The sequence below is a fragment of the Geotrypetes seraphini genome, chromosome 4 (assembly GCF_902459505.1).
Source record: "Geotrypetes seraphini chromosome 4, aGeoSer1.1, whole genome shotgun sequence".
In the NCBI taxonomy this organism is placed as follows: Eukaryota; Metazoa; Chordata; class Amphibia; order Gymnophiona; family Dermophiidae; genus Geotrypetes; species Geotrypetes seraphini.
In genome coordinates, this window is record NC_047087.1 from 243,274,606 (window position 1) to 243,299,173 (window position 24,568).

General features: G+C 42.3%; 1 protein-coding gene across 1 annotated transcript in view; it reads left to right on the forward strand.

Annotated features, from left to right (window-relative positions):
• Positions 1-4,961: 4,961 nt before the first annotated feature.
• Positions 4,962-24,568, forward strand: part of JMJD1C (jumonji domain containing 1C) — a 593,631-nt gene continuing 574,024 nt past the window's right edge. Inside the window, 1 exon segment of the mRNA XM_033941997.1 lies at positions 4,962-5,439. Within this exon segment, the coding sequence (XP_033797888.1) occupies positions 5,284-5,439 (156 nt within the window). The 5' untranslated portion in view covers positions 4,962-5,283.

Genomic DNA, 24,568 nt, shown 5'->3' on the forward strand with positions numbered 1-24,568 from the left:
ATCCATTTCCGTTTGCATGCTGGCTGACTAATTCAGTAAAGGCCTGTATGCAAATGGGGACGATCGTTAGCACGCCCCCTATCCACAGCCAGAGCAATCCCCGCTCATGTGCACACCTTAATAGTAGTGACAGGAGAAGCAGCCTCCTGTCACTGCTGTCAGGACTCAGCCCAGCCCAGATCTCTCTTGCCTGCTCCCGGACTCTCCTGCTCTCTGCCGTCGTTCCCTGCAGTGCAAGCCCGTGGTTTTAAAGCGGGCCTGCACTGCAGGGAACGGCGGCAGAGAGCAGGAGAGTCCGATGAGCAGAGAAGAGAGATTGGGCACTGACACGACACACTGGTCCTGCCCGACACCCCCTGCAGGCCCAGATCTCTCTTGCCTGCTCCTGGACTCTCCTGCTCTCTGCCGCCGTTCCCCGCAGTGCAGGCCCGCTTTAAAACCACGGGCTTGCACTGCAGGGAACGACGGCAGAGAGCAGGAGAGTCCGGGAGCAGGCAAGAGAGATCTGGACTGGGCTGAGCCCTGACAGCAGTGACAGGAGGCTGCTTCTCCTGTCACTACTATTAAGGTGTGCACATGAGCGGGGATTGCTCTGGCCGTGGATAGGGGGCATGCTAACGATTGTCCCCATTTGCATACAGGCCTTTACTGAATTAGTCAGCCAGAATGCAAGCGGAAATGGATCGTGCACGGTTTGGTGAATCCGTTCCCTGCAGTGCAAGCCCCTGGTTTTAAAGCGGGCCTGCACTGTGGGGAACGGGGGCAGAGAGCAGGAGAGTCCGGGAGCAGGCAAGAGAGATCTGCCCAACACCCCCCAGGCCCCGATCTCTCCTGCCTGCCCTGCTCTGCTGCGCCCCCCCCCCCCCGAGAAAAAAGCAGGAGGGATACCAACTCCCTCCTGTCATCAGCGTTAAAAAAAAATAAAAAAAATGCTGCATGCATGCAGCATGGCCCTCGCCCCCCCCCCCGACTGGCAGGGCCCTCCCTCGCCCCCTCCCGGCATGGCCCACAGCCCCCCGGCACCCAAAGGTTGTGAGCAGGAGGGGTGCTCAGTCCCTCCTACTCTTAGGCCAACCACCCCTCGGCCCACCCCTGGTCAGCCCAGGTAGTCGGGCCTGGGCCACCCACCCAGTACCTGTAAAATAGTTGGGAGCAGGAGGGGTGCCCGGTCCCTCCTGCTCCTTGGGCAAGGCTCTCCAACATCCTTGGGAGCAGGAGAGTGCCCGGACCCTCCTCCTGCTCTAAGCACCACCAAAATCTTCAGGAGCAGGAGAAAAGTCCTCCTGCTGCTACTCTTCCGCTGCCTGCCGCCCAATATCGGCCTTTGGCCCCCCCCCCCGGCACGTCATCTGATGCATGGGGAGAGGCCTAAGACCCTGATTGGCTGAGGCCCTCAGGCTCCTCCCTTTGGATGGGCCGGGGCACCTCAGCCAATCAGGGACTTCCTTAGGCACAGATGCATAAAGCCCCACCCATAGGAGGGACCTTAAACAACCTGGGCCAATCAGAGTCTTAGCCCCTTCCCAGTGCATCTGGGGAAAGGCCTAATGCCAGGGCAGGATTAACCAATAGGCCAAGTAGGCACGTGCCTAGAGCCCGAAATGGTCAGGGGGGCCCAATGAAAGAGGGCATCAACATTGTTTTTTTCCAAACGGCAATGGGCCCCTCCAGCATTGATCGGCAATGCGGGCCCCACCCCGATCAGCAATGCGCCCTCTCCCCATCGACAGAAAGTAAGACAAGCAAGCAACGTGGGTAAGAAAGGCAACGGGAACTGTAATTGTGCAAGCGGTGCTACTTGTCCAAAGCTTACCTCTGACGCAGCTTCCTGTTTCTGCCTGGGCGCATGGTGGGTGAGGTAGGGCATGGGGCCCAGTGTACTTGTGTGCCTAGGAGCCCTCGACAAATTAATCCTGCCCTGCCTAAGGCTCTGATTGGCTCAGGTTGTTTAAGGCCCCTCCCACAGGAGAGGCCTTAACAACCTGAGCCAGAGTCTCAGACCCTTCTTGGTGCATCCCAGGATGCACTGGGGAGAGGAAGGCTTGCCATTTTGAAGAGGCATGCCAGCTGGCAAGAGGGAGTAGGCATCCCTCCAGCTAGCCATCTAACCAAGATAAGGGGGAGAGGGCGCAAGTTGTTGGAGACATGGGGGGTATTACCTGGCAGCAGGAGACTGCTGAGGGGGGTTGGAGGGTGTGTTTATTGGCAGCGGGTGTGTGTGTGTGTGTGGGGGGGAGGTGTTGTGTGGTGGCAGGAGAGATTGAGCATCTCTCCTGTTTCCGGGGGTGTGAAGGTTTGGTGTCTGTGATGCGGCAGGAGAGAGCGGGCATCTCTCCTATCGAACTACAATTTTGTTTTTTTATTATTATTATTTTAATTTGCATGAGAGGAGGGTGGTCTGAGCTTTCCTGATCAGAAAGTAAAGCAATGACAGCTCAGGTCTGTAGGTAAATTTTGTATGCATATGTGGCATAACCAGGTTAGAGAATCACTCGGCGATTATAGAGAATCACTCGGAGTGATGGCTAAATCTGTATTATGCAAAAACAGACAAATCAGAAGCTGCATGTTAACAGTAGTGAAGTTAAAAAACATACTAAAGCTCATAGACTGATATCTGTGCAACGGAGTCAGAACAACTGAGACTGGGGAAGCTTTATGGCCCATTTGATATTGCTCTTTGGATTAAGTTGTGTGAGGAGGTTTTATATGCATATGCAGTATATATGTGTATAAACATATACACATTATGCATTTGCTAGCCACCAGTATACATATAATTTGCTTTGAACATCAGCTTATCTGTGTGTATGAAAGGAGCTTTACTACTCAGGGTAAATTCACTAAACAATCCGATCATGTCCCGACCGGTTTGCAATCGTTCCCCAACCTGATTCACTAACCTTTTACCCGCTCTGATCTGCCCATCCAAATAAGGGGAAACGGCATACAAAGTAGGAAAGGCCTCGATTCACTAAAGAGAAGAAGGAACACCGATTGGGCTGGCCGATCCAAACTGAAGCAACTGCTGAGGACCAGTCGCTCACGTCATTGCCGACCATCCTGCTCTCTGCTGCCCTGAAATCCCAGCCCTGCAGCCCTGAAACCATAAAAGTAAAACATCTCTCTTGTGCAAAAAAGCTCTCTGCCTCTCTGCGAGTCCGTGTTTTTAACCCGCGGTTTTAACCCATGGGTTAAAAGTGGGGCAGCACTACGGCGTTGTCGTTTTTGTTCCAGTCTGATTTTGGGGCTAGATGGTTCGTGGGGCCAGCGAGTGCAGCCTCCCTTTTTGTTTTGACCTTGAGCTGAGCGAGCTTTGCAAACGCATGTGCGGATCGCATCTCCAGGAAGAGAGGATGGTCTGCGCATGTGTCTGGATTGCTCTGCAACAATCCATGGGATCGCTTGTGGGCGTGTGTCCGATCAGATCATTTGCATGGGGACTCTTTAGTGAATCGGTCGCCCAGCAAAACATGGCCACGGATCGCACATGGATGGCCCCAAAAAAGGAGGTTAGTGAATCTAGGCCTTAGTGACTTCAACTATACATAGAGAATTTTGAAACAAGATACTTCTGAATGAACTTCAGAGAAAAGCTGATAGTGATAGCAGTATCACAGTTTATTTAACATACATAGCACACTTTATCCTGCAAAAATGAACAAAATGTTAAGGAATAGATTGTAAACTGTATAGAATAGATTATAAGCTCTGTTGAGCATTATCTGTCTCTTAGGTGTTTGTATACATTACCAGGTATATCTAGTAGAGTTATAAACTGTTCATCGCTTAGAAATATGATTAAGCGATTAATCAAAAAAAACATTAAACTTGAAACTTATTAATCTGAAGGTATGCAATAGGTATGGTAGTAATCTAGATAGGTTCTATAAAACATGCACAAAAAATGCACCCAATTATGACTTAACTAGCATGCAATAAAATGTAATCAAGTAAAATATTATAATACATAAGCCAACTTCTGCAAACTTCTGTTGAAATAATTGTGCCTTTTGCTGCCTTTAAAAAAAAAATATATATTTATTGAAGGAACATGGCACAGAAATAATATACAAAAGCCATACATGTTCTAAAGGAATTGTAAAACTGGTTAAAAAATGTGCCAGTAACTTTCATATAAATTATATGCATTCCCTAGCAGTATGATTTCTCTTTTTTTCCTTTTATTGTCACTTTTTCATACCAGCCCTTGCTCATTCTTCTTAAACTGCCTCCACCAATGTTTAAAAATGATGATGTACTTCAATTATATAAAGGTCGATATTCAGTGCCATCAAGCTAAATTCTCCTGGCGTGCTTGTAACTACACTTCAACTTAATCAGATAAATTAATTTATGTATTATTTGAGTACGAATTTTTGAAAAGCCATGATCTGTCCAAGTAACTGTAGAAGTTAATCATGCTAATCTTTTGAATATTGTTAAATGAATTTGTGTCAAGTACTCTTCCCTGTAAATAACATTTCGTAAAAGAAATAAAAGATAGAAATAGCTCATTGTCTGGATTTAAAACACTATACTGTATCTTGTTAAATTAGTTTATAGGGGGAAGGGAAGTATTAAATTCAGCCTTAAATCCTCTGGAATGCAATAGGAAAACATATCTTGATACACTATGACCATGATACCGCGTCGTCGTGTAATTTTAAACATTATATTTCAGAAAATAGCATATTCCTGCGTTATGTTTTTCATCCTCCATCGCCTGAGAGCGCCAAAGATTTTAGTCTGCATCGGCGTCAGCTGTAAAAAAAAAAAAAAAAAAAAAAGACATACAGTACCATTTTTAAAAGACTCCTTCAGACTGGAGCAGGAAGCCTTGAGGCCCGACGTGAGCAGTATGCATGCACTGTGCCTTCCTCCACATCCTCGCAAAGAGAAGCAGCCTGGAATTGAAAACAGCAGCAGCAATGTCGGCGCACTACTTTCCGTCTAGTAGTAATTTCGCCGCCTGTCTGGCGGAGGGAGACGGTCTATGTAGCTCGTAGCCATGGTAGTAGGTGGCGTAGGCGGAGCGGTTCGGGACGCAGGGCCAGCGAGCGCCGTTCAGTGTTTGTCAGGTTGGCGGAGAGTGGGGGAGAGACTGGCCGTATCCAGCGAGGAGTTCGCTTCAAACAGTCCTACACCCTCCCCTTTCTCCCTACCCCCGTCCCGGCTGGAAACCCGCCGCTCCCGGGGCGGCTCGCCTCCCCCGTTGCCGCCGCGCACGATGCGCCCCCGGTAGAGCGGGGGCGGCTGTTGGTGCTCTCTCTCCGGGAGGCCATGGCGGTGGAAGCGCGGCCAGAGCTGGTGGGGAAGCGGTTCCTGTGTGTTGGCGGAGAGGAGCCGACGGTGCTCGGGGACCTCGGGCGCCGGGCTTGGCGAGCCGGGGTGATCCGAGCCGTGACTCACCGAGACAACAGCAGCCCCGAGCTGGCGGTAAGACATGCCGGTCCCTACTTTCTTCCGTGTGTATGTCCTGATTTCCTCGTATTGTTGCCATCGCTGCGCACCCCTCGCTTCGCTTCTCGGGGGATGGTGAGCGGGCGCTTTCGGGCTGCGGGATTTTTCTTCGTAGCGTCCCCACGGTGACAGGCGGGCAGCCGGGCGGCCCCGCCGTCACCCGGTTTGGGAGAAAAGCGGTAGCTGAAAAGGTGCTAAACTCGGGTTGACGTGGATCCCCCCTCCCCCCCCCCAACGAAATTGTGCCAGTGGACTATCGGGCGCCTGAGTGGGGGGGTTATCGCTGCATTCGGCTGTCCGTAGGCGAGAAGCTGGTGATCTAGTGGGACTGGATTTCAGCCGGCTCTTGGAGGTGCAGAGCTGGGGGGGGAGGGGGGGAATTTGTGTTTGGTTCACATCAAACAGCGAAACGCTTTGCCGGGTTCTAGTAGAGCACTGTAAGAACAGCTGCTGTAGATAACTGATGACAGACACCCTCCTCCTCCTCCTCCTCCCTGGAGCCGGTCTCAAGGGAAGGGGAAAAGGGGGTGTGTGAGGAAGCTTAGGTGAGCTGAAGTGGTTGTGTCCTGAGTCTGGCGACCTGCGCTGCTTGTCTTACATGGGTTCAAGGAGCTCCAGGCTTCCCCAAGCATTTAGAAATACGTATGTTAGGAGAATGGGTCTCCCAAGGCTCTGAAAGGTCGGGGGTATTTCTCCTCGCCCCCCCCCCCGCCGCTTCCCAGCAGCCACCTTTTGAGACGTTGAAAAACAGAGTTGCGCATAACCATGAAAATTTAGTGTAACGTTGTCTTCTGTCCATCCTTGTTGACAAAAAGATAAAAAGTTAAAATTCCCCCTGCTTCTTCCCCCCCCCTTTTATGCTGTTCATTTTCAGTGAAATAATTATTTTATTAATTCAGCAAGCACTTAACATGGGAATACCCTTTCATTTGTGTGTATTATATATATATTTCCAGTGTCTTGTGCTGATTATTCCTAACAGCTTTATTTCTTGATTTCTATATTAGACATAGGGCTCCTTTTATTAAGCTGCAATAGTGGTTTTAGCGTGTGCTGAATTGCTGTGCGCGCTAGACCTTCGTGGGTTTAGCGCGTGCTAAAATCCTGCGTGCGCTAAAAACGCTATCGCAACTTAGTAAAAGGAGCCCATAGTGTTGCAGTCAGATTCCATTGCTCAATCTCCCTTTTTTGTATGAGGTTCAATGAATTAATCAGACTTTTATTGTTGTAGTGTTTTGATTTGTAGTCTTCACAGTTATATGAATTATATTAATTTTTTTGAATAATAGTTTAATCATAATATTGTAGCTATTTTTGTGCTGTTTATATTTTTGAAAAGTATGGTTGAATTATTTAATATCAGTATGGTATGCTGTTTTCTTTTTTCACTGTAAATTGTCATGGTATTTATAATTTATTTACTTTCAGCTTTTTATTTACTTTTTGCATTGTCATTTTCAAGCTTGATATAAATATCTTTCTGCCTTAATATGTAATACCATCTAATACTGTCTGTACCATGAAAAATAAATTTCATTACTAGAGAGTATTTGGTAAAAACAATGAAATCATTAGTATAGCCAATTTCTGTTATCTGCACCATGACTAGCTTTTTAAACTTGTTCTCCTACCATTCCCAGTGAAACTGACTCTCTTCCTTCAAATGCTTGCAGTATGTCGTGTAGAACGCTGACTGCAATGTCATTTGTGTGTATAGATTTTAAGAACACTGTGTGAGTTACTGCTTTCCTTGTATCTCTTAAAATATTAGAGGAACAAGGAGAAGGGATAAGCCCATATGTCTCTTGTCTATGCATGTCTGATGAGCCAGAAGGACCTTGATAGCCTGAAAGTAAAATGTAAACAAAGCCTTTGCAACTTACTACAAAATAGTGGTGAAAGGCTATTTTTAGCTGGGGAACTGGCAGGGAAAAGTCAAAACTACTAAAGTTTATAGTGATTCTACCAGTTATCTAACAATCAAGTTATAGTAAAATATAGATTTTTTTATTTTTATTTTTTTAGCTAAAATGAACCTGATAATATTCTAATGGAGAAATTTGCAATTGGCCTATTTATTATGGATACACAATTATTATACTGGGAAAAATGCAATAGCATAATTCTGTTTTTCAAGTAGAAATTGGCATTTTAAATCTTTGAAACCTGATATTTTGTTTAAAAGCTAGATGGCAACTTGAATAATATTGAAGTGGTTAATCTTTATAAAGATCAGTTGTGATTATTTTCATATTAAAAAAAATTAAAATATGAAAATGTTTGTGTTATTCCTGTTTTGTATTTGGCTTGCAGCCTTTAGCTCTGACAGCGAGGAAGGCCTAACAGCTGGCAGAGACTGCTGTACAGCTGGCATTTCTTCTTTGGAAAATTAACATGCTTCTGTGATGCACCCATCCTCCTTCAGGAACCAAAGATTGGTGCCAGATTTTTCTTCTAGTTCATGATGTACATTTTAGTAAGAAGGTTGCACCATATAGCCTCCAGTATTTTACCTGAAACGAGATTTATTTTCAAGATTTCTTATTAAAAAAAAGAAGAAGCTATTCTTAAAGCTGGCTCATTTTCTCTAATTTATATTGGTTTTAAAGTGCTGCATAGGTGTCTTTGGTTTTTGTGCCTTAATATAAATAGAACTAAGCCATTAATGTCTGCAGTTCTGGTAAATATGTTAAAGTAGAATTTGAGTAACATTTTCTAATTTGCATTTTTCAACATATAATTTAGAAGGTATCTGCTTGCTAATGGACAAACAGATGCATACAAAACTTATCAAGCAATGGCTCATTTTCTCACACACACTGAGCCTGTGGCCTCTTACCCCCTCTTATCCCAGGGACATTCCTGATAGTGTGGATTAGAAGGGTTTCCCCTCCCCCCATCTTGTGCTGAACATAGAAATCTGAAGCACAACCCTTAATGCATTTAATGTGAGGTTTGGTCTTGGCCTTAGCCACAGCCCTCCGAGGTTTGGTCTTGGCCTTAGCCACAGCCCTCCCCAGGACCCCAGACTTATGAGTCTGACCAACTAGCAGTGGTACTCCAAGTCTACTACCAGGAGTTGAGTGGTCCATTTTTGAAGCGGCAGCTGCTGAGAGCAGGAGTTAGCAGAGATTGCTTCTGCTCTCCATTAGTGCCCCCTTCACAGTCCCACTGAGATGAGTTAATGCCCTGGGGGGTGGGGGGCAGCGGCAGCGGCTGGACTGACCCTCAAATTAATTGTGTCATGGGGAAGGCTTCAGATTTTTATTCTCCAGGGAGGTGGTGGGAACCCTTCTGGTCCACTAGGAATTACAATTCTTGTTTTTGTTGAATATAGAAATACTTTTTAATTTTTATGTCAAGAAGGACAATAATAACTTCAATTTAATATGTGAGCTTTGAAAATCATTTGGAAGTTTGATAGTTGTAAATGTAGCATGGTTTTATTTTATTTTATTTTTTAATCTGTATCTATATGTAAACTAGTGTTTATAGTGAAATGATGTCTATCTGGGACCAAGGGGGTACACTGGAGGCTTAAGCATGCAGGGATGTAGGGAACCAGGGAGTTGTAGGACAGGAGGGACAGAGCCTCAGAGCAATATTTGATAACAGAAAGGGAGAGATTTGCTGTAGTGAGGGAGGAGGGGAGTTTGGGTTCATGTGGGCTGACGAGGGAAGCAACATCTGGAAAAAAGATGATTTGGTTAGGAGGGGAAGGATGAAAATGCTGAGTGTATATTTAGATTTGGGATGAGCAGGGAATTGGTAAACATCTGGAAAGGGGATGGGGAGCTTTGGTCAGATGTCAAAATCTAAAACACAGTCTAAGTTGTGGGCTGAAGTTTTTTATTAAGATATTTAGTCTTAGTAGAAGTATAGATCCTTCCTCACCTTGAGACACCATTCCAGCGATTCACCTGGTTATTTTTACCTCATAGATGTTATCATAATCCCAACTTTATTCAAATAGTTATTCTAGGCATAGGCAGTGGAATGCTTTTTTGTTTGGTGGGGGGTCCCGAAAGCTCTGCCCAAGACCCTGTCCCCCCCATAATAGTACTAATTGTAATACCATTTTTTCCATTCATTTTTCATATATACACACAATATAATCTTATTAACAAAACATAGGGCTCCTTTTACTAAGCTGCACTAGTGGTTTTAGCACGCGGTACAATGCCGCGCGCTAAATACTAACACCTCCATAGAGCTGGCGTTAGTTTTTCCGTGAAGTGCAGGGGTTAGTGCGCACTAATCTTCAGCGCACGCTAAAAACGCTACTGCAGCTTAGTAAAAGGAGCCCATAATGGTTAACCACAAAGTTAAACTACACAAAGCACACTGTATGCTTCTCAACACAGCACTTCCTCTTCCCGCATAGGCAGGGCGCTGCAGAAAGAACATTTCTGGGGCAGACTGACGGCGGGAGGCTGACTTTGCGTTGGCTGCATGAAGATTTTAAATTTCAGTGGCGGGGAGGTGGTAGGTGGTTGAGTTGGGACTCGAGGAGGTTCCTGGAGAGTGTAGTGTCAGGCGTACACTCTCCAGGAACTCTCAGCCCACAGGCCTTGTGTTTGACACATGTGGTTTAAAGGAAAGGGTAAAGCACAGAAACAAAACTCTTAGCATGCTCACCATGAATGTTGACATTAGTTAGTGTAGTTTCCTTAATTTTAATGCTTTGATCTCGCTTAGGCTTAAGTATGGTCTAGACCAGTGTTTTTCAACTTTTTTACACCTATGGACCGGCAGAAATAAAAGAATTATTCTGTGGTCCGGCATCGGTCCGTGGACCAGCTGTTGAAGAACACTGGGCTAAGTCGTGGGCCAGACCCCGCCCATCTCTACCCAATCTCCACCCCAGCCCCCGCCCCCATAATAGTACTAATTGCACCTTGCACATCCCGTGCCTTATCTGGAAGCCTTCCCTCTGACGTTGCAACGTCGGAGAGAAGGCTTCCGGTCCAGGCGCAGGACTTGCGTAGGAGCCACTGATCGTGGCTTTGTGCACTGAATCAGTTAGGAAGAGGGAGCTGGCTCGAAGATAACGCTGCATCGATCGCACCGTGGACCAGTGGTTGAAGAACACTGTTTTGGGCCTGATGCACATGCTGGCCCTGTGGACCGGCAGGAAATTTCTGTGGACCGGCACTGGTCCGTGGACCGGTGGTTGAAGAACACTGGTCTAGACTTTGTAAAAGAATAGATTGAACCTTTGTTATAATCTGTTTTACCTCTTTTGAATTTTTCTATTTTTATTTATTTGGTTTCATTTTTTAAATATTTCTAATTGTTTATTATGTTATGTATAACAAAATCAAAATTTGTATCCTTGTTTTTTAGGCTTTACAATTTTCGTTCAATAACTGATTGCATAAGTTCATTTTTCTTCTTGGTTGTTTTGGTCACCAAGATCATGAAATCTAGTAAACACTTATTCAGAATGGAATACTACTGATCCAGAAAGTTCTGGTCATCTAGAAACATAACAGTTGATTTATGGATCCTGAGTTCTCTGGGAATCCTTTTGGATCGACAATATTGAAGAATAGCTGCAAAATATAGATCATTCCGTGTTTTTGTTCCTTTGTGGTTTGTTATTTTGGACTTTGTATAGAAAGACAGTAGCCTTCCAATCCTTGGATTATTTTTTCAGCTTCACAGAAGATTGGTTACAATATCTTTTATAAAGCACTACTTTGTTAAAGGAAGAGAAAACCAAAAATACTCTGTGGAGTGACGATGTTCCTAAATGGACTTTATTTGAAAGTGTCAAAAGTTCCAAAGGTACACTGAAATCATCCACATAAAATAATTTCATCCACATAAGAACATAAGAACATAAGAACATAAGCGTTGCCTCTGCCGGGTCAGACCAGGGGTCCATCGTGCCCGGCAGTCCGCTCCCGCGGCGGCCCCCCAGGTCCATGACCTGAAAGTGTTCCCTACCTAACTTAAAATACCCATACCCTGTTCACTCAATGTCCTGTAAGGTAAATCTCTATTTGTACCCTGTTATCCCTTTCGCTTCCAGGAAGTCATCCAGTCCCTTTTTGAACCCCAGAATTGTATTCTGTCCTATCACCTCTCCGGGAAGCGCGTTCCAGGTGTCCACCACCCTCTGAGTGAAGAAGAACTTCCTTGCATTCGTTATGAATCTGTCTCCTCTCAGTTTTTCTGAATGACCTCTTGTTTTAGTTGTCCCTGCTAGTCTAAAGAATCTGTCCCTCTCCACCTTCTCTATGCCTTTCATGATTTTATAAGTTTCTATCATGTCCCCTCTCAGTCTCCGCTTCTCCAGGGTAAAGAGCCCCAGCCTGTCTAACCGTTCGGCATATGAAAGGTTCTCCATACCCTTTATCATCCTCGTTGCCCTCCTCTGGACCCTCTCGAGTATTGCCATGTCCTTCTTGAGGTATGGTGACCAGTATTGGACGCAGTATTCCAGATGTGGGCGCACCATTGCTCGATACAGTGGCAGGATAACTTCTTTTGTTCTGGTAGTGATACCTTTTTTGATAATGCCCAGCATTCTGTTCGCTTTTTTTGAGGCCGCTGCACATTGTGCCGCCTGCTTCATTGTGTTATCCACCAATACCCCCAGATCTTTTTCTTGACTTCCTTCCCCGAGTACCCTCCCTCCCATCGTATAGCTGTACATGTAGTTCCCCTTCCCTATGTGCAAGACCTTACATTTCTCCACATTGAAGCTCATCTGCCATTTTTTTGCCCACTCACTCATTTTGTTCAGGTCGCTCTGCAGTTCTTTGCATTCTTCAACAGTTCCGGCCCTGCTGGAGAGTTTTGTGTCATCCGCGAATTTGATAACTTCGCACTTTGTCCCCGTTTCTAGATCATTAATAAATATATTGAACAGCAACGGTCCCAGCACTGACCCCTGCGGAACACCACTTGTGACCCCTATCCAGTCAGAGTAGTGCCCCTTTACTCCTACCCTCTGTTTCCTGTCCGCCAGCCAATTTTTGATCCATCTGTACACGTTTCCTTCCACCCCGTGACTCCACAGCTTCTTCAGTAAGCATAAAAATGAATCATCCAATTAAAAGCCTTAAAGGACCTAGTCCGCTAGGGATACAGGACCCAACATGGTCCGCGTTTTGACAAAAAGTCCCTGGGGGTCCTATAAAGGTGAATATGTGGGAAACAATTGTGTGGTGAGCCGGAAGTGAGACACTGCTTGCATGCAGTGGGATAGCAAATGTGCTGCATTTGCATTCAATTAAATGCAGTTGCAGTTAGGATTTCAATACAAGTTAACCTCTGTGCTGAAACCCTTTCTGCATTGTAATCCTGTAGTAAAATGGCATTAAACCCACACTAGCCATGTGGGAAGTTTTCTGCATCGGCCTCTCTGGGGGAGAGGGGAGCGGGGGAATCTAACCAAATAGTTCCTTAATGTGCTATTAATTGCCCCAGGTACAAAAATAAGTACCTGTACTGTATATATGTAAACCACTTTTAATGTGTAACTACAAAAAGGTGGTATACAAGACCTATCCCCTTTCCTCTTATTAGTGAGCATTGACAGAGAAGCATATTACAGCAACGGTCCCCCTTTCCCAAGCATGCTGTCAGTAGAGTGCCATCAACTTCCTGATGTCTATGACTGAGGCAATAGGTTAAACAAAGAGGCCATAACCCTGGTCTGCGATCTCACTGGTCTTTCTGTGTCCTTCCTTTCTGTCCTCATTTAGTCATCTTCTTAACATCTTTTACATTACGAATGATATTCCGTTTGACACCCTTTTCTCAGCAGTCTCCTCTTTTCAACGCGCACCTCATCCTCACAAGCCAGCCCCTCCCCCCACCTTGTTCCTACTCAGTGAACTTAATGTACCATCTTTCCCTGACTCTAGTTCTCCTCCCTTTTCTCTCATCTGAAAGTTAGTTATGTTAAAAAAGATGCTCCATGGATCTGAAAGCCAAAATAATTTGATTATGTATTTGGGGAGCTCATCTCTCGGTGCTGGTTAGCACTATCAGTGGATCACCCATTACCTAGGTCTCTTGCTACTGATGCACTCTTGGAGGCTAAAGAAGGCCTTGATAAACTTTACTTGTCTAGGTGCTCCCTTCTAGTCTGCATTACATGAGTTCTCAGTGAGCTTGAGCTGAACAGTGCTTGAAACATAGAAACATGATGACAGATAAAGGCCAAATGGTCTCAAGTCTTTGTGAGATCAGGGCTAGAGTTCTGCTGAGATTCACCGAGAGCCCTTTGGTGCAGACTGGATGAGAGTTCATGTTGCTGTGGCTGTAGGCAGCAGGAAGAAAAATGTTAGGGATATGAAAATCCTGGGTGCCATGGAGACATATTTTTTAGTTGCCATGGCAACTTGGCACCTGGAGTTGATCTCTGGATTAGGGTGATGTATAATAAGTGGAAAAGCATGGAGGAAGAAAAAAAATTAAGTCAGTGTTGTCTGATAGCTAAGTCTGTGTGTATCTGTGCATTGTATATTAAGGTTTTACAAAATTTTATTTTTATTGGCTCCCAATATTACAGCTATTGAGTCAGAAGTTTTGGGCTATTTACTCTTTTGTTTCATTTACCTGTTGTCTGCGTAAAGAAACTGTGAGGTCCCTCTTCCCCTCCCCTTCCCTCAATTGTACCTAAATGACTTCACAAAGACCAGACAGACTAAAATACGTCAGGTAGTGGTCTAGGCATTTTACTTCAGGTTAGCTCAGTGGTTCTCAACTAGTGTGTCCCCAAGAGGTGGGAGTTGTCACAATAATTGTGATAGATGGCAAGCCTGTGCTTGCTTTAACCATCTGTGCCTGCAAGTTGGGGAGATCAGAGACCCTGAGGCCTCAATGTTCAAAAGTCTGCTATGCAAGTTAAACTGGTTTTAGTCAGTTTTACTTGCAAGGTAGGTCAGCTTCTGATGCTCCAAAGGGTTCTCAGGCTTTTACAGATCGCGATAGCAGCCACCATGAACCCTATGCAAATGCATTACAAGGTGTTCATTTAGTATTAAAATGAGCTTTCCATGTGATCCAAAGGGAATGCCCACTTCTTACCGGGTAAAATTTTACCGGATGTCTGGAGCTGCCAGTAGCTGTTTGTGCATCTGTTATGTGAGTGTAAGATACACTCGCATAACAGATAAACAACAACTGTGTTCAAATCACTGTAAAACTTGTTCCGGATCAAACCCACAGCTCTTACCACTAAGCCACTTCTCCTGTGCTTGAGCTCTGCTAAGCAGCAGCAAACAAACATTAAAAAAAAAAAAAAGTTCTAGCCTCGGATGTCTTTTTTTTTTTTTCCCTTGCTGCTGCTTATCAGAGCTCAAGCACAACCCTACATAGTGTGGAGAAGTGGTTTAGTGGTTAGAGCTCTTGTCTTAGCAGTTTGAGATTGTGGGTTTGATCCTGAGAAAGTCACAAATTAAAAAATCTACTTGCAATCTCCAGTGATTGGGTGTTGAACTGGGCCTGTGCAGAAGACCGATTCGCTCTTCTGCACAGGCGCCAGGCACAGTTCCTCCTCCTTTTACCGGGCTGCTCAGCATAAACAGTGCCCATATAATTTGCATGCTATTTGTGCAGAACATAGCCTGGAAAAACAAAATTGCTACAACCTGGAATTTTTTTACCGGGTAGAATTTTGTGCATCTGGCCCTGGGAGTCAGATTCTTTCTTTTTCTTTTTGTTTAAATGTCTTCATTAATAGACTTCACAAATAGCAAAGTAATACAGGAATGCATGAATACAAAGAATGGGGTTGATATACACTGAACTTTAATTCATTTTCTATCCCGTTTGTCCCCAAAGAGCTCAGAATGACTTACAGGTTAAATATACATATTATATAGTTAACAGGCCACAATACTTCCTGGTGTCGCCATGAAATCTCAAGGGCGGGAGATTTCATGGCGACACCAGGAAGTATTTCTTCACCGAGAGAGTGGTTGATGCTTGGAATGATCTCCTGGTGCAGGTAATCGAGGCCAACAGCGTGCTAGATTTTAAGAGCAAATGGGATGCCCATGTGGAATCCCTTAGAGGGTTAAGTTAAGGAGATCGGTCATTAGGAGTGGGATCTCTAGAAAAATAGACTTGGGGTTGGGTCAGTAGAGTGGGCAGATCTGATGGGCTATGGCCCTTATCTGCCGTCCTTTTCTATGTCTATGTTTAACTTGATATAAACTAGGGGTCTAATACTAACAGATATAGTTTACAGGTTACAGTTTGTGTTAGTTATCCTTAACAGTGCATGTTTTTTATTTAAATCCTAGTAACTTTGTTATATCTCCTTACCCACTGCTGTCATCAGCCCCAAACAAAAATGTTGCAGTTCTCCCCGAAGTCCTTTAAATCTCTATGGGCTTCGGGGCCGTTACCGCAGCGCAGCCGCTAGTGCGGCTTCGTAAAACAGGCCCTTAGTTTCTGAGTAGCATATTAGCAAGGATTTGTGTTGCTTTGTGGTATTTGGCAGTGGAGGGATTTTATGTTGCTGTTCCTGAGGTGACACCAGAATCTGAATATATATTTGTTTTATATGACATATGAGAAATCTGGGATTGATGTGTTGCATATAGTTTTTTGATATGAGATTGAATGATAGGCAAATTCATACTAAACTTACCGTGAAACAAATATTTAGGAGGGTTTTGTTTCACTATGAATTTTAGAGTGCCACATACATGTGACACACTTGATAGACAGTGTTCAACAAACAAAATTTGAGAACTACTGGGTTAGATGGAGTAAAAGATGTACAGCCCTGAGCCAGAGTCAATGATGATCACAGGGTTATAGGCAAGCAAGTCATCTGCTATGTTCGCTAAGATCATCCACTATGTTACCTATTCCCATTTGTACTAATGTAGTACATTATTAGTATTTTAAGTTTTGCAATGTACCCTACTGTGCTGGTTATTAAGGTCATGGTCCTTTTATTGAATAGGGAGGTAGTGAACATGTTTTGTTTTCATAATATTCATGAGCTTATTCAGTTTATTGAATTGAAAATTGTATTACTGTTGATATATCGGTCAAAGAGGATTCCATGACTAGTTCAAATAGTGTAGTGCTTGATGTAAATTTATATAGTTTAGTTAGAGAGAGAACAATGTGAAAATCTGCTTCCAGTTAACACATCATTAAACAATATGCCACACAACCTAACTTTGGCAAGTATGTGATCTTTAGATGCATACCAGTAATTCTTTGTCTGTTTGGAAGCCTTAGCAGTGAATGTTTAATTTGGTTTCAGATGTAAAATAAGTTGTATCTACTATTATTTGCTGATGCCAGTGAAAATACAAATGTTTGATTTATTTAACCATCCTAAAATTATTTTAAAGTACTTTTGCTATGTGTTCCAAATAGAAATAAAATTGCATGAGCATAGGTATGAAGCAAAAGTCCTTTGCCATAGTTAATCCTTCATAAACCAACACTAAAGAAATGGTATAAAGTAGACTTAACTGTTTTATTGCACATGTCTGTGTCTTGTACAGTTTCTAAGCTGTATGAATTGGTAAAAAAGCTGGATCTCTTTGATTTGTAAGATATTCAGCAACTTAAGTTGTACAAAAACAAGGGAAAAGGTTTTTGTAATTGAAGGGTTTATTTACAAAACCCTCTACGTCTAATGCAACTAATATGGACTTACAGGGTTTTAGAAATAAGCCCTTCAATTATTGCTCACCATACAAGTAGTATTAAACAAAAAGTAAAATATATTAATGTTCCTGTAGCCATTAGAGTGGCATTACATCTGAGAGATGATGTCAAAATTATTCTCTCCAATAGCAAGTGTTTGACTCATCTACAGCTGTGGTGATTTCTTCAAACAATAAAGTTACATGCCCAGAGGACTCTGTATTGAGTAAGTCATTCCCCCTTATTTTTGATCGTCTTATCTTGTACTTGATACGGCATTCTGAGGAAAAGGATAAGAACATATTGTTGTCAAAATCTGTAATTTCTTGTCTAAACTGAATTGGTCTTTCCTATATCATTCTTCTTAGTATGTCCTGTGACACATTAGAAATGTTTTGGTATTTTCAGACATTTCACCCTTGAGTAGATTAAATTATAATTTTTGGTGGAATTCCTTATGTCGTATATATAAAATGGAGAGATTTCTGGCAATACAGCAGGGTAGTTTCAAGAAATTTCAAGATGTTTGGGAGCCATTAACAAAGTATTGTACTGATTAGATTAAATTTTCTTTTCCCTTAAATTTACAAGTTCAATTATGAGGGAGGGGGGAATTTAATAGTTATGAATTGATTATTTGATAGGTAAGGGGGGAAGGGGGGAGTTAAGTATTTATCACTGTTACCATTGATGATTATTAAGTGATATAGATATTGTTAATTTGTTTGGACATTTTATCACACTTATTGTAAGTTTGAAAATGAATAAAGAATTAAAAAAAATAAATAAATAAATTTATTTTTGGTATTGATGTTTTTCAATTAAAAGTTGAACAATTGAGCCTTTTGCTGTAATACATTGCTCATTCTGGATTTCAAGTTTGATAAAAATAAATTTGATATGCCAAATGAGTTGATTGTCAAACTGTTTTTCAGATATTTAGCGGAAAATTAGGTTATTGCTTGCAAAACAGTAGAAGAAAAGCTGTGTTTGTAAATTTTACAATTACATTTTCTTTCAAATAAATTGGAAGGTACATGCTGCCTTGTAATGCAGATTAGATCTATTGGAGTGCTGGCAGAAGAATAGTGGGATGCAGTGGTAGAACCACTAGCACGGTTGGCTTCCCACTCTGCACCTCCAAATCACTTACGGTGGGAAAAGTATCATAGTGCTGCTGGCAGATCAGAACTTTGCTTCCTACTGCCCAAATCTAACTCATACTGCTGTTGATAAATGGCTACTTTTATTGTGTAACGTCATATTTGTCTAAATGTGTGCATACTTGATGTCTGCAGGTGAATAGATGACAAAGCGGTGCACAGAAAAAAATGTGGCTATTTGTAGGATCATTTTGAAGCTTTTGGCTGATTTTTGTGGAGAAGTAGACTAATATTTGGAGCAAATTGTTGAAGCCCAGATAAGCCACATTCATATCTCTATTCTTCCACTGATATGCCTTGTGTCGTTTCAAATAAAATTGAGATTTTAAGTACACATGAACAGAAAAATAACTTGTGCAATCCTTGTAACTTGCCTCTAGTTTGAATCTGAAGAGTAAGTAATAACATCTAAAATCTAAATTGTTTTGGTTTGTTTCAAAAATTAGGACATATAAAATTTGATTAAAGCACATACACCTGTTCTCATGCATATAAATCAATTTTACTTGAACCAAATGCACTTTCCTAATGAACAAAGGGAATGATACTAGTAGGTCCAATAAAAAATCACCTTATTTCCTTTGTTTTTTTTGTTTCATTTCTTTATACTACTTAGATGAAAACTGAAGTTGTGATGATAGGGAGACAATTAAAGGTGTTGCATGCTGGAAGGGAGGGTGAGAGAGTGTATGGGGGGAGAGCATATTAGTTGTGAGTGGGGTTGGGGGGAGGGAAGGAAGGAAAATTGTTGCAGGAGGAGTGAGTGATGAGAGAGAGAGAAATGGACATGGGGTGGAGGAGAGGAAGAAATGGTGCATGGGGAGAGAGCATGTTAGTTGTGAGTGGGGTTGGAGAGAGATGGACTGGGGGATGGTAGGAAGGATGTCGCACTTGAAGGAAGAGATGAGAGAAAGCATACAGGAGACAAAGTGTTGGACTCATGGAGAAAGAGAGGGAGAGATGAATGGGGAGGGCAGAAAGGATGGAAGGAGAAATGTCACACTCGGGGAGAGGGCAGAGACTGAAAAGTTGGATTCATGGAGCGAGAGAGAGAGATGTTGGGGGAGGAAATGAGGACTGGAGGAGAGGAATCATGCAGGAGGCAGCGAGAAATAAATGTTGGATTGGGAGGGAGGCCAGAAAAGAGGAAGGGAGAGGAGATGTTAGACTGCAGCGGGCAGAAAGGAAGGGAGAGAGAAATGTTACACTGGGGGGGGAGGAGAAGAGATAACTCGAGGAAGGGAGAGATGCTAGACCAGAGCATGGAAGGGAAGGAGGGGAGTCTGGTAGTGCTATAGAAATAATAGTAGTAGTAGAAAAAGATGCCAGACTAGGAAGGAAAGAGATGTCAGATCATGAAAACGGGGAGGGATAGAAAGAGAGAGGAAGTGCAGACATGGAAAAGTAGATTGAGAAGAAAGCAGAAAAATGGAAAAAGGTTGAATGTTAAAAATTAATGCCAAAGATGAATGCAGGGCAGAAAGTGAAGAAGGAGAGAAAAACAGTCCAATGGATAAGAAAGCCCTAGAAACACAGTTAAGAGCACAGAGAGAAGGAAGTGCAACCAGAGACTAGGAAAAGATGATTAGAAAAATAAAATCACCAGACATCAAAGATAGGGAAAATGATTTTATTTTCAGTTTAGTGATTGAAATATGTCAGTTTTGAGAATTTATACTTGGCTTGAAGAAATTAAGAAACACTGATCTTACTGACAAAAAAACTTTTGTTACAGCACTGGGTGAGCCACACAGTGGATTCAACGGATGAGGGAGCTAGCCCTCTTTGAGATACATACCTACCATTCCGCTTCTTCCATCAATAAATGCCTTTATGTTTCTCTGTGGAAGGCATTTCGTACCGTAGGCTGTGTCTACTACATCGCCCTGAGTCTGATTTGAAGAATCTCGGCGACTTGCTGATATCTCTGTTCTCTCGGGCTGGAGTGTGTGTGTTTGGGGAGTGCCTGGGAGTTTGGGGGATTTGATTGGGGGATGATTGGTGAGGTTGGTATGGTGTGTCTTGCTGGAAGGGTATGTGTTGGATGACTGGTAGGTGTGCTTGGGATGAGGAGTCCATTTACCCAAGAATGTTAGACAGCCTTACTTTGTTCCCTGAGGAGGCCTTCTAATTCCCTTAGTTCTGTATCCATGTGGTGGACACCACTTTTCAGCCATGACCGGTATTGTTGCTGTCGATTTGTATTATTTCTGCACAGCATATCTTCGCTGGGGTAACTGTATTTGTCTTTTCATGGTTGAGTGCTACTACAGTCCTCCCGGGACTGCCTGTTTTGTTATTTGTTATTTGTTCATTCCTTCTGATGTGCGGTAACCTAAGTTTCTTTGTTATGGTGCTGGCTGTTCTTTCAATAAAAATTGTTTTTTTTAAAAAAAGAAATACTGATCTAGGGGATTGCTAAGTTTTAAATAATTAAAAAAAATAATGTTTTGGGTTGGGAGAGGGTTTATATGCCTAATTACTGGAGTACTTGATGAACATTAAAAAAAATAAGATGGACATATTTTTCTTTTTAAATTCAAATGTATTTATTCATTTGGAATTTGCTCACACCTATTTCAGAAGTAGCTCAAGGTGCATTTCATTAATGTATACTAGGTATTTCTTTGTCCCTGGAGGGCTACTCTAAAGTCATACCTGAGGGAATGGAGGATTGTGTTCTTGCTCAAGATCACAAATAGTAGAAGTGGGATTTGAACTAGGACCCCTGGATGTTAAAGCCAGTGCAGTAATCACTAGGATACTCCACTAATTTTTCATTTTGTATTAAATTGCCTCATTTTCACCATTTTATTGTATTATCCTTAATCAGCACATCAGTAGCATTAACATTTTTGCATTAACATAGGTTATCTCAGTGTAGTAAAATATGACATATTATGAATAGATTACAGGATGGAATCTTGTGCCCTTACTAATAAATCTAGTTGTGTTTTACATAAGCTGCATGAAAGGTTTTAAAAAGGTGAAACACGTAAATGTTTTTTCAGTTACAGATCTTTTGCAATGGAATAAGAGAGAGGAAAGTCTTTATTGGGAGGAGAGTAACAAAGTTTTCAGAAGTTTTGCATTAAGGGTTGTTTTTCTATTTTGTGCAAACTGAGATCCTCCAGAGATTAGATGGTTGTTGCTTCATATGCTAACCTCAGCAGGAAGGTTGGGGGGTGTGATTGCAATTTTTAAAATTCTACTTGTAGTTCTGTCTTGACTCATGGGGATTATATCTTTCCACATCTTTCTGCTTGTCATAACTTCCTGTAACTTGGCTCCATACTTCCCTATTTATTCAGCTATTCAGATCTATTATCTCAGCAGAAGGGTAGGTAGGGATGACCTCTCAACTAAATAAACTGAAAAGAGTGAATGAATAAGGAAATGGCTTTTTTCATGAAGTCACTGCCAGAATTTTAAACTATATGTAAATGCAAATAAAGTTAGAGACATATGACCTCACTTCTTCATCTTTCTCCTAAGAGATTTAACATCTAAACCACGTACAAGAATTTTGATTTGCATAAGGGCAAAACTTATTTAAACTTTATTATGTAAGACTTGTTTTCCTATTTGGATACAATTGAAAAAAATGTCCATTTTGAATAGAGTAATTTTTTTCCTTGATAAACATTTTAAAATAAATTTAAAACTGAAGTGGGCTTTCAGCTCCTTTTCCTGTTAAGCTGTTAAAACAAATGGCTTATTTAAATATCTTATATACAAGTATTTGTGTGTAAGTATACTTTATTTCCTGCCATGTCATGATAGTTCATGGTAAATTACAGTTGAAGATAAACAAGTTGTTGACATTGAGCTCTTGTTCTTGTATTTTCAATCTCACAATGCATGCACAAAATGATACTCAATCTTTGACCTCTCCCATGCGATACTCTGGCAAAAGTAATATATCAAGTAGTAGTGAAGTCTTGTTTGTAAGAGTTTACAAAATTCTGACATAGTTTTATATATTTTAACTGGTTGAGTAAGGCATTCCACAACTGATGGACTATAGTAGGAAAATGTTCAGTTCCTAATGACCCTAGGTTCTACCAGATGCCAAGTAAGGCAACACATAAGTATGCTGTGAACTAGCACAAAGCAGTTGAGTAGACGCATACATGGTCGAGAGGGTGTCTAAACACTCATAGAACAATTGTTTAGAAAACTTAAAAATCTGATATCGAACTGAACTGACGACCACTGGAGCCTTATTAAACTTGGGGTAATATATTCAGTTCTAGACACTTAAAAACAAACTTTGCAAACTCATTCTGAACTAATCGTAACAGTGTGACAGTAGTGGCTGGCAAGCCATGCAGTGTATTACTGTAGTCCAGGCAGGGCATCAGAACTGCCTCATATAGAGTATGAAAACCACTATCATACAACACTGAATGTAAATGGCAGAGAGCTTTCCTCTTGTGAAAAGCTGCATGCATGACCTTATTAATATAGGATCTCATGGGAAAGAATTGACTGAAGGTCACTCCCAAATATATAACTTCATCATTTACTGATGGGGGAGAAAAAGACTTGTGTGTGTATGTGTGGGCTGACAACCAGGATTTAATATCATTCAAATAATGGAAAACAGAGGAAATTTAAAAGCCCCCTTTGAAAGTGGTTGGTGCATAGATATCAGCATGAAAATGGTAATACCAACAATGAGAGGCATAGATCTGCAAACACCAGTCATACAAACAAGAATATCAGAAGAAACTTAGTTCTATTGTTGGTTGTTCCTCTCACCAATTCGTATTAGACATGCATGAAAAATGAGCATATGTGGGGTGCTAATGTCAATGGCCCTGACTGCTCAGCTTGGCAGCAGAGAGTTTTTGGTGTCTTCAGGGAAGGTCTTCATCAGGCAGCACTTGGATGTCCCCTTCAGCTACTGCAAAGGTGTGGATGGGCTGCTGGGTGGGCCTGAGCTCAGTGAGTGGGCCCCTGCCCACCCATGGCTGTGCCATTGCTCTGAATATGCAAGATGGAAGGAATCTGGTTTTTGTTAAAAATTAAAAAGGTATATGAGAGTGTGGAGACATTATGATCTTAATAGAGAAAATCCAAATCAGTCGGTAGCATTTGTATAAGTTGATTAATACTTTATACCAGTTTTTGGTATTGCCTGTGATCTTACAGGACTGGTCTAGAATTAGATCTTATACTGTGGTGCTTTTATTCCTAGTGATCCTGAAATATTCTTATTTTAAACTGAGGATGAAAACTTCTTTGTGCATCAGTTTTCACTTGATTCTTAACTAAGTCTACCTTGTTTAAAAGCAGACTGAAAACCAACCTTTACGTTATAGCCTTCAATCCTTAACCCTACTCCTCTGCCCTCCAACCCAGCCAGCTGATTAATCGTTCCCCTTAACTGTATCCATGACATCCTGTTTGTCTGTCTTGGTTATTTAGATTGTAAGTTCTTTCGAGCAGAGACCATTTCCTTCTTTGTGACGCTGTACAGCGCTGCGTACATCTGGTAGCGTTTTAGAAATAATTAATAGTAGTAGTATTTTGCATGTTTCACGCTGGAGTAGTTTTTTACGTCGGTCACCTCCCCTAACTTGTTTCTGTTAAATGTCAATGCACATGCACTTTAGATCAGTGAAACTATGGTTGAAAGCTATTCAATGTGTTTAGTAGAACAATTCCTTTTCAAACGCAAAAACTGGAAAAATGGAAGATTGTCACTTAATTTTCCCAGACGACAGCTTTTATAATCTAAAAAAGTATTCCTGTCAGTTGGTTTGATGTGCAGATCAGTTTCAAAATGATCCGTGATTTGTATAATCTTTAGATCTAAAAAAACAACCACAGAACTAGAAAAATTCATTGTAAATTTTAAACTTTCATTACATGAATTTAACTAGGAATTGAATAGAACAAGTTCATCTTCAGTTCCCTTCCAAAGAACCAGAACATCATCAATGAAGCGGTACCATTTATGGATTTTATCTGAGAAGGGAGAGCATTCAACCCAATTAGTTTCAAAGCTGGACATGTACAAATTAGCTACTGATGGAGCTAAAGTAGTGCCCATAGTAGAGAGCTGCACGGGAACAGGGACGACGGGAATCCTGCGGGTTTCCCCTTCGGGTCACGGGGATCCCGTGGGGATGCCCCCTAGGGTCGCGGGGATCCCGTGGGGACGCCTCCGAGGGTTGCGGGGTTCCTGCGGGACTGGATGTACTAAGTCGCGCGGCTTTTCTCTCTACCTGCTCTGCTTGCAGCACAGAGCCGAACGGAAGTCTTCCCGACGTCAGCGCTGACGTCGGGGAAGA